We start from the raw sequence: 13,225 nt of genomic DNA on the forward strand, positions 1-13,225 counted from the left end.
CAGCTGCCATTGACAAAGGGAGGACATCCTGAAACCGGTTTGGCAAGGAACAGGAAAGATGCCTGTGCCGGAGTGATCCTGATTGAAATGGATCCAAATTTCCGACTTGTTGCTGTTTCCCACCGAGGGCTCATCTGAAGTGTTTGGATGTTTTGCGGCCTGAGTCCAGCCGCAGGAATGAAGTATGCCGCCCCAGGGCGGACCCGTGATTGGTGCCAAGCGGTGTCATCTCTTCGGGAGGTCGAAGTCCTGTGACCAGATGACAAAACACAGCAGGATGCCCTACGCCACAATGCATCAGCCCACAAGGGTTTTAATAACTTTTATAATTAACTTTGCTGCCACGCAGAACCTACTCACCTGAGGAATTATTGTAAGCACTACAAGAACCACAATTCCTTTTTGGACACGCCCACTGGGGCAGGCTCTTAAGTATGAAAGTGCACACCAGGTTCTTCGAGTGAACAGCTGCCATTGACAAAGGGAGGACATCCCGAAACCGGTTTGGCAAGGAACAGGAGAGATGCCTGTGCCGGAGTGCGTCTCATGCTGCATCTGATCCTGATTGAAATGGATCCAAATTTCCGACTTGTTGCTGTTTCCCACCGCGGGCTCATCTGAAGTGTTTGGATATATATATATATATATATAGATATATATAGATATAGATATAGATATAGATATATGGATATATATATATATATATATATATATATATATATATATATATATATATATATATATATATATATATATATATATATATATATATATATATATATATATATATATATATATATATATATATATATACATACATACATTATTTATTTGGGCATTTGTAGAGCGCCTGGTGACGCCACTGGCGTGTCCCCGCGCTGTAGTAAGTGAAAGTGGCCGCCCCCCCTCCCATTAAAGGCTACCTGCTGAAAAGGTGAGTTTTAAGCTTTTTCCTGAACAGGGTTTCCGAAGGTTCAAGTCGCAGTTCTGGAGGCAGAACATTCCAGCATCTGGGAGCGAGAAATCTAAAAGATCTCCCTCCCATGCGGGCCTTCCTTATCCTGGGCACCATTAGTAGTCCGGTCTGAGAAGACCGTAACTTGCGAGTAGGCTCGTAGTGGGTCACCAGATTTTGAAGCGGTTCAGGGGCTTTGCCGCTCAAAATACGATGGCATGTGGAGAGGGCTTTAAACTCAACCCTCTTCTCCATAGGAAGCCAATGGAGGGCTTGAAGAGCAGGTATGGAGGGTGGTCTCCTGGGAAGCCTGAGTACAAGCCGTGCCGCGGCGTTTTGAAGCACTTGAAGGCGGCCCATGACCTTTTTCGTGGCCCCCAGATAGAGCAAGTTCCCATAGTCAAGTCGCGAGGTGACCAGGGCGTGCACCAGCGTCCTTCGAGCAGAAATGGGAAGCAGGTCTAAGACTTTCCTTAAGGCTCTTAGGACACCGAAGCACATCCCCGTCACCCGGCTAACCTGGGGACCAAAGGCAAGGTCTCTATCCAGCCACACGCCAAGGTTCCTGGCCTCCTGACAAGGAGCAGGGACATCACCCAGGCAGGGTGGCCACCACGCCGACGACCAAGCTGAAGGCCCTCCCCCCACCACGAGCACCTCGGTCTTGCTGCCGTTCAGTTTTACACAGTTTGCGGACATCCAGGTTGCAAGATCTTGCATGCAGTTCCTGAAGATGTCCGCTGCAAGACCGGGTGCACGCGATAGGGAGACGACCAACTGCGTGTCGTCGGCGTAGGACACCAGGCGAAGACCGTGTCTCTCCACGATGGCCGCTAGGGGGGAGACGTAGATATTAAATAGGGTTGGGCTCAGGGACGAACCCTGAGGCACGCCCTGGCCCAACTCAATCTCCCTCGAATAGCATTCACCCAGCCTGACCTGGAAGCACCTGTCAGACAGGAAGGACCCGATCCAGCCCAGCGCGGCGCCTGTAACCCCACCTCCATTCAGACACTGTAGCAAGGTGGAATGTGCTACAGTGTCGAATGCTGCGCTCAGGTCAAGCAAGATCAAAGCCATGGTTTGGCCCTCATCCACGCCCTGTCGTAGTGCTTCAACCGCCACAAGAAGTGCCGATTCCGTCGAATGACGGGGGCGGAAGCCAAATTGCGAGTCGTGGAGTAGCGAAGCCTCCTCCACGTGCTGCATAAGTTGTACGTTGGCTATTTTTTCCGCCACTTTAGCCATATAGGGCAGGATGGAAATCGGGCGAAGGTTGTCAAGTTTTTCAAAATGCACATTGGCCTTTTTCTGTAGGGGTAGTACAATTGCTTGCTTCCAAGCTTTGGGGAGACTCTGGGATTTAAAAGAGGTGTCTAGTAAGTGGCGGACATGGGGTTCGAGTACTTGCAGGCTACCCTTGAGTCGACTGGGAGTCGTCGGATCTCTTGGGGAACCAGATTTTATCGACCCGCAGATATGGATTAATTCTTCAGTTGAGGGGGTGGCGAAGGAGGTAAGCTGTCGTTCTCCTTTGGTTTTAATAGCCTCCCAGTGTGGGGGACTGTTGTTTGCCCGCTGAGGAAAGGAGTTATAGATGTTAGTAACTTTGTTAGCAAAGAATTCTGCAATACGGTCGCAGCCCTCCGTAGTGCAAAGTTTCGTGGGCATCACAGCGGGCTTCCCTACTGCAATAGATTTATAAATAGAAAAGAGTTCCTTGGTGGACTGTTCAGCTTCTGCAATCTTAGTGCAGAAGTACAGTGATTTACCCTTTCTGAGCAGCTTATGGTAGTTGCGCCTGCAGTCTAGGTATTGTGCTTTGGAGGGAGTTGAATAGGCAATCCTCCATTGCCTCTCCGCCCGTTTGCAAGCTGCTTTAGCCACCCGCATGTCCTCATTAAACCAAGGAGCTGATCTCATAGCTCTACCCCCCGTTTTGGCCGCACCAAGTGGAGCCTCCAGGACCTCCGTGATACGTTGGTCTAGGTTAGAATTAATTTCTTCCACCCCCACACCACCGAGATGACCCTTCGCAATTAGCGCCTGATTAAAACGAGCTTGGGAGAACGCCGCTCATCTTCGCCTAGGATGTTTGTCAGCAGGAGGGTCGGCCCGACAAGGTCCCTGTGTCCCAATAGTGAATGGGATGAGATGGTGGTCAGACCATGGGATAGGGATGGGAGTCTGAGCGTCCACCTGGTTCCAATTTGCAAAAAGTGGGTCAAGAAGGTGGCCCATCTTGTGGGTAGGGTGTTGTACCTTCTGTTCGAACTGCAGGCTTGCCATAGTCAGACAAAGGTCACTTGCTGCCTTGTCCGTGGGGGCGTCTAGGTGTAAATTTAGATCGCCCAGTACTAGATATTTATCCGTACTTAGTGTAGCTTCTGTAACGTCCTCCACTAGCTTTTCAATAAAGGCTGTCGAAGGGCCCGGGGGGCGATAGATCAAAAGGCCTTTCAAGGTGAAGTTGCCATTTATCGAGATAGAGAAGGCACCAGCTTCACTACCCTCAATATTCGTACGTTCCAGCTGACATTGGTACTCCTGTTTAGCAACTATGGCTATGCCCCCCCCTCTCCCTCTTATTCTATCCAATCTTTGTAGACAGTAGCCCTCTGGGATGGCTTCGATAATTTCTGGCATGGAATCTTGATCTAACCAAGTTTCCGTAAGGAAAAGTAGATCCCATTGCGTCCCGCTGAGTAGATCGTGGATATCGAGGCAATGCTTACGTAGGGAACGTACGTTTAGCAGACCACATATCAGGGAGTGTTGGGCGCTAACTTTGGCTTCCCCTGTGTAAAAGGCGAAGCTGCAGTAGCTACAGGCCATGTTGTTTCCTACCTCCATGCTGTGTGAGCAGGGTCCCAAATACTCATGGCGGAGGAGAAAAAGATCCTCTCGGCTCCAACTGATATGGGCTGAGGGAGGGCCAGGGGTTCTGGCCCTGGGCCGCAGTCGGCCGCGGACGGGCGCAGACGGGCTTAACTCAGGCGCAACTCCGGCGCGCCTTCGTCGCGCCCGCTGCGCTCGTCTGCTGCGCTGCCGAGGGAACATCCGCCTTATATCCCCCCCAGCGTCCCAACAACTAGAGCGCTGCAGGTGGACTCCAGGAAGCAGCTGGCTCGGACCCTCCACGCCCTCTGCACAAACGGCGCTAACCACCGGCGTCAGAACGAGGCGGGAGGGAGGTGCGAGTCCAGTGCCTTCTGATTGGTTATTGCGGCTGCCTGTCTGCTTCCCTAGTGCCTCAGCAGAGCAGAGTATGGAATCTATAGAAAATCCAGCAATAGCGCGATATTAGCAGCGCGGGTACAGCGACCCGCTCTCCTCCACACCAGTGCTCAGTAAGTATTTAAAAATAGTCCAGGGGAGGAGCCACCTATCTCAGGATACTTCGAAGACTCTTCCAGGACAACAATGTGCGATCATCCGGACCCAACATTAGGCGGCGATCTAATGCAAAAGATATGAATGTTAGCAGCCCTACATGCCAAGAACAGATGCATACTGGTAAGTAGCATATTCATTAAAAAGCGGTAGGGACACTGCCACTGCCCACTTACCACGAGAGGCTGCAGATTCTGGTGCCTTATATCCCCCCCAGCGTCCCAACAACTAGAGCGCTGCAGGTGGACTCCAGGAAGCAGCTGGCTCGGACCCTCCACGCCCTCTGCACAAACGGCGCTAACCACCGGCGTCAGAACGAGGCGGGAGGGAGGTGCGAGTCCAGTGCCTTCTGATTGGTTATTGCGGCTGCCTGTCTGCTTCCCTAGTGCATAGTACATACAGTTGCAGAACCCGTTTTCGGAAGGAACCACACCGGACATCAAAGAAGGCTCTATTCATTTAATAGCAGCTTGCCAGCAGAGGGTATTTCAGGCGAGTAGTATAGCACATCTTGCCAGACGCGTTTTAGGAAAATTACATCCTTTCTTCAGTGGCTTGGGATGGCAGAGGGAAAGCATTTACAGCACATGACTATCTTAAATACATTACTCCCGCCCCGATGGGCGTGGCCTCACGGCATCCTGGGAGATGTAGTCTGCGCATATTATTACCACAGTGGGTGCATTTCCCAGAGTCTCAATATCCATAAGTGTTCATGCGCTCAAACTTGAAAACTCTCTGCCCCGCTTTGTAGCTGCCATCAGAGCTTGAATGACTTCTTCCTGCATAGAAGCCAGTCTTGTCCGTTCCGCTCGTTGCAGCACCGGTTGGCACTGACACGGACCCACCGGAGTAGTGGGCGCCTCCCACGGCCTGGGACCAGGCCGTTAAAAATAATTCAGTTGCTGAACCCGTTTTCGGAAGGAACCACACCGGACATCAAAGAAGGCTCTATTCATTTAATAGCAGCTTGCCAGCAGAGGGTATTTCAGGCGAGTAGTATAGCACATCTTGCCAGACGCGTTTCAGGAAAATTACATCCTTTCTTCAGTGGCTTGGGATGGCTGAGGGAAAGCGTTTACAGAACATGACTATCTTAAATACATTACTCCCGCCCCGATGGGCGTGGCCTCACGGCATCCTGGGAGATGTAGTCTGCGCATATTATTACCACAGTGGGTGCATTTCCCAGAGTCTCAATGTCCATAAGTGTTCATGCGCTCAAACTTGAAAACTCTCTGCCCCGCTTTGTAGCTGCCATCAGAGCTATGGACATTGAGACTCTGGGAAATGCACCCACTGTGGTAATAATATGCGCAGACTACATCTCCCAGGATGCCGTGAGGCCACGCCCATCGAGGCGGGAGTAATGTATTTAAGATAGTCATGTGCTGTAAACGCTTTCCCTCAGCCATCCCAAGCCACTGAAGAAAGGATGTAATTTTCCTGAAACGTGTCTGGCAAGATGTGCTATACTACTCGCCTGAAATACCCTCTGCTGGCAAGCTGCTATTTAATGAATAGAGCCTTCTTTGATGTCCGGTGTGGTTCCTTCCGAAAACGGGTTCTGCAACTGAATTATATATATATATCTATCTATATCTATATCTATATCTATATCTATATCTATATCTATATCTATATCTATATCTATATCTATATCTATATCTTTGTTATTGAGGTTTCAGATCGTGATAGGTACCATAAGATCAAAGTCAGTCGTAGATTCCCAAGAAGTCACTTAGCAATATCCCAGCATCTTCTCTCACTCTGTCCCAATCCAGCCCTGTTTGTTGTTGTCCCCCTACCTTACCAGTACAAATGCCTGCTGTTGGCATTACTTGCCTCATCCCTCCAGCAGTTTGAGCTGGTTTGGGATTCATGGGTTGCTTTACCATAACATTTCCGAGATTGAAAGTGTCATGTATTGTCATACGGGCTTTAAATAATTCTGAAAAAATTCTCTTTCCTGCTCCTCAACGATTGTCCAACAGAGTCCCTATGTACCCACAATACTGTTAGCCGAAACGTCATTGGGTTCCCTAAAACTTACCAGATGTTTTTGGTCTGGGGAAAGCCAGGCCATCAGTTTCATTTTTGAATGTCTTTCATTACAATCAAAATTGCATTACACAGAACATCTGAGACATGTCAAACACAATTGAAACACACCACGTTGCCAGCAACTCCATGGACGGGCTAACTAGCTATCCACTGATCTGAGTGATTCTTAAGCAAATGTTACAGGCCTCAAGTACTACCCCCAATCCCCCCTCCTCTGAAATCATGGCTGTGTGACGGGTACCCACCGTCTAAGACAGCTACTTATGGTGTGTCCTGCATTTGAATCTAGTAGTTATCCTTCACCTCACATGTTGAACAGGACACAATCTTAGAGGTGGGAACTATTATTAAGTCTTGGATCTTTACGTAACCTGCACTGTTTGGTTACATCCTTAACAGCCCACAGGACTATGATCCCATATGAATGAGAATTGATGACTAAACAAATGCAGATAATATAACGTTATAGGTATCACTGGGTTGAATTCTGCTTTCAACAGATCATCATACGATTGTGTAGAAGGGTGGAGATTATGTGGGTTTCAGTACATTTAGAAAAAGCATGTTGGCTCTTTAACCAAATGATAAGCATTTGGATTTTTTTTTAACTGGTTTCAAAAGACCCTCTTTTTCACTTCGAGAAATATATCTGCATATGCCTCTGGAAAGATTTTCTATTTTAGAGAATATTTTTTTACAAGTGTGACACTTTTTCATTTAAGAATTGTTCTTGTTGCAGAGATGTTTTTCGGCATATGTATGACATATAGCATACAACCCTACAGAAGGGCCTCTACATGTTCTCGCCTACCAGAGATCTAGGAGCAAAGCTGAATGTTATTGTCTCAAGACTTTGTTGTCGCATGTTCTGTCTGCCTATTTTCCCTGCCAGAGTTGTTCTTCTCTTCTGTAGAGTCCTCTTTCTTCCTCATTCTTTCCTTTACCATGCCTGGCTCTCATGTTGTCTTGCTCCTCATATTCTGAGCCCTCAATTCTTCTCTCCCCTCCAGTCTTTAAATCTCCTCCCGGCCCTCTTTTTTCCTTTGTAGAAGCCTGCAGTCTGCCACAAATATCTTCACTGGACTTGCTTTTCTTTCAATAGTGTCTCATTGCAATTCTGTTTCCTTTATGTCTGTTTATAGAGCAAAGCTTTCTGATTATCATTAGAACACTCCCTTTCCTTAACAATATGTATTCTCTTCTGAGACCTGGTGCAGCATATCCTAATTCAGTACATCTCTTCTCATAGGCTTCTTCTTATACGCATGAGCAAATTGTGGAAATGATTGAGTTCCTGGTAGAGTACGGTCCAGCACAGTTATACTGGGAGCCAGCCGAAGTATTCCTGAAGCTGTCCTGCGTACAGCTCATGTTGCAGCTTATCTCCATTGCTTCTAACTGGAAAACTTACTATGCCAGGTATGCAAAGCAAAGAACACTGCCCGGTGATCGGTTTCCTGTTTTGTGCGGAATGAGAAGGTATCCATATTGCAGGATAAATAATATGTAGTGTGTAGAGAGGCATGTGGAAAGCAGAGAGTTACAAATGTTGGTTTTATCAAAGAATTAGGAAAGCTTGCTTTTATGAGGGTTTCTCAGTTCTAGACCGCAACTAGTCTGGTTTCGGAAAATGTTGTGATAACACTTGAAAATGTAGAGTTCTGATGGATACTTCTAACTGCAGATTTTTCACCTTATGGTATTCCACTAGGCTTCAGACTTGATATGGAAACTCAAAAGCAGTACTCCTGTGTACTGTTGGGTAGCGCTGTGGGCTCTGTATTGAAGTTGGTCCACTCTGGAAGTGACGAGTGGGCCGCATATAAGCTGCACCAAGTCTCTCTATCGTCAGTTAGTTCCTTTCTTTCTGCACATTCAGGTGAAGATCTGAAGCACACTCATCTTTGAGGGCTTTTTTTTTTTTCTAGTGTACCTAGAGAAATATGTAATTTCCTGGAACAACAGGGTTTTAACATTGTAGCAAACATATGTTCGAGGCATGTGGGCTGCTAAATTCATATCTTAGCATTAGATCGCCGCCTAGTGTTGGGTCCGGATGATCGCACATTGTTGTCCTGGAAGAGTCTTCGAAGTATCCTGAGATGGGTGGCTCCTCCCCTGGACTACAGTGCGCATGGGCATCGGCTCCATCCCCAGATTGTTTTTTTCCGCCATTGGGTTCGGATGTGGTCTCGACGTCTTTCTGTCGAAACCGAGAAAAAACTTACTTTTAACGGCCAAAAGGCCTCGATTTTTTGCGTCGGTATTGTTTGCGCACGGTCTCGAGTCTTCCGTCTCTTGGAGCCGGAATAAGCGGAGTTTTCTTTCGCTTTCTGGACTTTGAGGCCTTCTCATCGCAACACAACTGCAAAACTTTTCGGACATGGAGCGGAGCCCGTTTAAGTACTGCCCGCTTTGTGGGTCCAAGTACCCACACATCGATCTACACCCCGTCTGTAACAAATGCCTTTCGCCTGACCACGACGACGGCAAGTGCAAGGCATGTGCACAGTTCCGCTCAAAGAAGACTCTCAAGCTTCGGCGCGCGGTGCGCATGGAAGCTAGACAAGCGGCCCCGGATCCGGAGAACATCTTCGGAGACCAGGAAGAAGAGGACCAGGGTCATCATCTTCAAATCTCCCCACCCGAGACGGAGGTCGAGGCGGATCCGGGAGACGACTACGGAGTCGTGGATCAAGGCCTTGAATACGTCGACGAGGTAGGGGACGACGATCAGATTTATGGGGCCGCGGCAGATAGCTCGGGGGACGAGCTCTGCCCTGAAGGTTACGAGGATACCGACCGGGTCGCGGGATCGCCTGTTGGCCTTACCCAAGACCCGTTGCCGCAAGCCACGGCCCTGCCTTCTGGCCCGGCCACGGACTTACTTGCCGAGCAGACTGTTTCGAAACCAAAACCAAAACCATCGGGATCGACAACACCTAAGATGGCCGACCCGAAAACGAAACCGAAACTTAAGGACTCGAGTGTCCCTAAGATGGCTGCCGTACCGGCGGAAACGACTGTGCCCGCTACTCCATCGACTCCGTCGACCTCCGGTCCGCAGAAGTCGAAAAAGTCCGTCGATTCCGCCGCTGCAAAATCGAAATCGACGCCAGAGGAGGGGTCCTCTAAGAAAGATGGTCGGCACGGATCGACAGCTGCGCCGCCGTCCAAGCACGCCAAAGCCAGCTCCAAGGAGGCTACGCAAGCGCACGGATCGAAGACTGGCACATCGACGCCCCGGTCCCAGGAATCGGGGTCAGTGACGACGGGATCCGCGCCCAAAGCGCACAAGGCCCACAAAGACGTCGGATCCGAGGGAAAGATCAGAGCATCCTCGACGGCGCCAAAACAAACTGTGAGTGAGACATCCCTCATCGCCGAATCACTAAAGCGAATCAGGGAGAAGGCCTCTGCTCCGTCGGCTCCGATACCATCGCCGCAGCCGCAAAAGGACAATCCAGCAAAACCTTCTGGGAAACTTCTCTTTATTTTGCCGCCGAAGGAGGCGCCGAAGGCCTTTTCCACCAAATCGGCACCGAAACAGGTGATTTCTTCACCGGCTGGCCCTCTTCCACGTCGGGTACTCGACTCTGAGGAAGATTCAGAGCGTTTCATCGACGCTGACACAGGAAAACTGACCCTCTATAAGAGGAAAATCACTTCGGAGTCAGTGGACTCATATGTCATCCCACTGAAGAAGAAGAAGGTGCCCCTTGATGCTTCAGGCCTCATGGAACCTATCCAGCCTCCTCCGAGACGGAGCCCTACTCCCTCACCAGAACACTCTGCGGGTGAGGGGTATGATGAGGACGAGCAATACAATTTCCCTATCAATGAACCTGATGCACAACAGGATTCATAGGGGCAGGACCCGCAGCTCTTTAATGCACGTGCATCCCCAACTGAGGATTCAGCAGGTTTTCATGCACTACTCGAAAGGGCCGCAGCCAATCATGATGTGGACATGCATGCGGACCCGGTTGAGGAAGACTTCCTTTTCGACACATTTTCAGTCTCTGAAAGGACAGTAAAGACTCTGCCTATGCTTAAAGGAGTCCTCAAGCATGCTGGGGACATTTTTAAGGAGCCTACAAGAGCAAGAGTGGTCAATCCACGTATTGAAAAAAAGTACAGACCTGCACCTGCAGACCCCGCATACATTCGGGGACAGTTGCCACTGGACTCTCTTGTGGTCGCCAATGCCAGGAAACGTGCCAACTCCCAAACCACGGGTGAAGCTCCTCCCCCGGATAAGGAGTCTAAAGTGCTAGAGGCAGGGGGCAAAAGAGTAGCTGCGCAGGCATCAAACTTTTGGCGCATTGCCAATACACAGGCGCTCTTAGCGCGTTACGATAGGGCGCACTACGACACCCTAGAACAGATTATACAACACCTGCCTCCACAGTTCCAAGAAGGCACTAAACTGCTTATTGAGGAAGGGAAGCTAATCTCAAACGCAGCTATCAAGTGTGCCCTTGACGCAGCAGACACAGCTGCTAGAGCTATCAACACTAGCGTTATGCTGAGACGACAGGCGTGGCTACGCATCTCAGGGTTTAAACAGGATATTCAGACAACCATTCTTAATCAGCCAGTCAATCCTGATAGTCTGTTTGGTCCAGATGTTGACACCACCCTAGAGAAAATAAAAAAGGACACAGAGACTGCTAAGTCCATGGGGGCCCTACAGTCACAACAGTTTCGTGGCAGCAATTTTCGTCGCTCAGGTGCACGTGGAGTCACCAGAGGACAAATGGGTCAACAATCTCAGTTCTTAAAAGGTGGAGCACCATCCTCGTTCACGAAACAGAACAAGGGAGGTTACAGAAACAACAGCAACAGAGGTCGCGGCAGAGGAAACAACAGCTCCCGCTCCTCTACCCCAAGCAAACAGTGACTCTGTCACTGCCCCCCGACCACTTAACACCCGTCGGGGGGAGACGGCAGCAGTTCCTGCCCGTCTGGCAAAACATCACCACAGACAGGTGGGTGCGACAACTAATCCAGTATGGTTATTGCCTAGAGTTGAAATCCACTCCACCCAACATCCCGCCAAGGCAAAGACCTATGTCCGCAGAGCACTTGCTCTTATTGCAGCAGGAGGTAGTGGTGATGCTGCAAAAAGGCGCAATCGAGCTCGTGCCGGTGGGAGAAGAAGGTACAGGGGTGTATTCCCTGTACTTCCTTATTCCGAAGAAGGACGGATCTCTCAGACCCATTCTAGATCTACGTCCCCTCAACATGTACATACTATCAGAACATTTCCACATGCTCACTCTCCAACAGATTCTTCCCTTGCTGAACCAAGGGGACTTCTTAGCAACCTTAGATCTCAAGGATGCTTATTTCCACATTCCACTACACCCGTCCCACAGGAAATACCTCAGGTTCACTATTCAAGGCAAGCATTACCAGTTCAAGGTGCTACCCTTCGGAGTCACCACAGCCCCAAGGGTGTTTACCAAGTGTCTGGCGACAGTAGCAGCGCACCTCAGGAGGCAGAACATCCATGTCTACCCCTACCTAGACGACTGGCTCGTGCAAGCCAAGTCGGAGCAACAGTGCGCCGCGGACATGTCGGCTACAATTCACCTTCTTCACAATCTGGGTTTCTCGCTGAACTACCCAAAGTCGCATCTACAACCAGCACATGTCCGGCAGTTCCTAGGTGCGACGATCAACACCCTGACGGCCATGGCTCAGCCAAACCAAGTCAGGATAGACAGCATGCAGTCTCTAATCCAAAAGTTCAGACCACAACACTCGCTTCCAGCGAGAGTGTTCATGCAGTTGATAGGCATGATGGCCTCCTGCATCTTCATAGTCCCTCACGCACGGTTACATATGCGCCCGCTCCAGGAGTGCTTAGCGAATCAGTGGACACAGGCTCAAGGGCAATTGACAGACCTAGTGTTGGTTACCAGTCGGGCATACGACTCTCTGCATTGGTGGACTCCACACAACCTTTGCAAGGGCCGACTGTTCCAAGAGCCTGTGCCGCAGATTACCCTGACAACGGACGCATCTCTCCAGGGATGGGGAGCTCATCTGCTCAATTACACAGTGCAGGGACTATGGACGACGCAGCAACAAAAGATGCACATCAACTATCTGGAACTGATGGCAATCTTCATGGCGATCAAGTCCTTCATTGTACATCTGTGCAACAAGGTAGTGTTAGTCCGGACGGACAACATGACCGCGATGTACTACATTCAAAAGCAGGGAGGCACCCACTCGCCACAGCTGTCTCATCTGGCTCAGAGCATGTGGAAGTGGGCCATTCAGAGGAACATTTTCCTCATGGCAGAACACCTCCCAGGGAAGGACAACCAGATGGCGGATCTGCTCAGCAGGTACAGCCATCAAATGCACGAGTGGGAGATACACCCATCTGTCCTCCACCCGTACTTCCAGCAGTGGGGTCATCCGGAGATAGACCTGTTTGCCACAAAAGAAAACGCAAAATGCCAACACTTTGCCGCCAGGTTCCCTCACCCACAGTCGCAGGGGAATGCGATATGGATGAACTGGTCAGGCAAATTTGCGTACGCTTTTCCGCCAGCCCCTCTGATACCGCTGGTCGCAAGAAAGCTAAGGCAGCACGCGATGACTCTCATCCTAGTTGCTCCAACGTGGGCGCGCCAAGCATGGTACACCACGTTCCTCGAACTATCAGTGGTGCCGCATCAAAGACTGCGCCTCACGCCCAGTCTTTTAACGCAGAACCATGGAGAAATTCAGCATCCAGATCCGCAACAGCTCAACCTGGCGATCTGGCTCCTGAAGTCCTTGAGTTTGGATACC

General features: G+C 49.8%; 1 protein-coding gene across 7 annotated transcripts in view; it reads left to right on the forward strand.

Moving 5' to 3' along the window:
- Positions 1 to 13,225, forward strand: part of DCAF1 (DDB1 and CUL4 associated factor 1) — a 928,365-nt gene that overhangs the window by 329,928 nt on the left and 585,212 nt on the right. For all 7 annotated transcript variants that reach the window (XM_078661275.1, XM_078661278.1, XM_078661277.1 and 4 more), the window contains one exon: positions 7,662 to 7,831. In XM_078661275.1, coding sequence (XP_078517401.1) covers positions 7,662 to 7,831 — 170 coding nt within the window. The remainder of the gene's footprint in view (positions 1 to 7,661; positions 7,832 to 13,225) is intronic.

The sequence above is a fragment of the Lissotriton helveticus genome, chromosome 9, assembly GCF_964261635.1.
Source record: "Lissotriton helveticus chromosome 9, aLisHel1.1, whole genome shotgun sequence".
Lineage (NCBI taxonomy): Eukaryota > Metazoa > Chordata > Amphibia > Caudata > Salamandridae > Lissotriton > Lissotriton helveticus.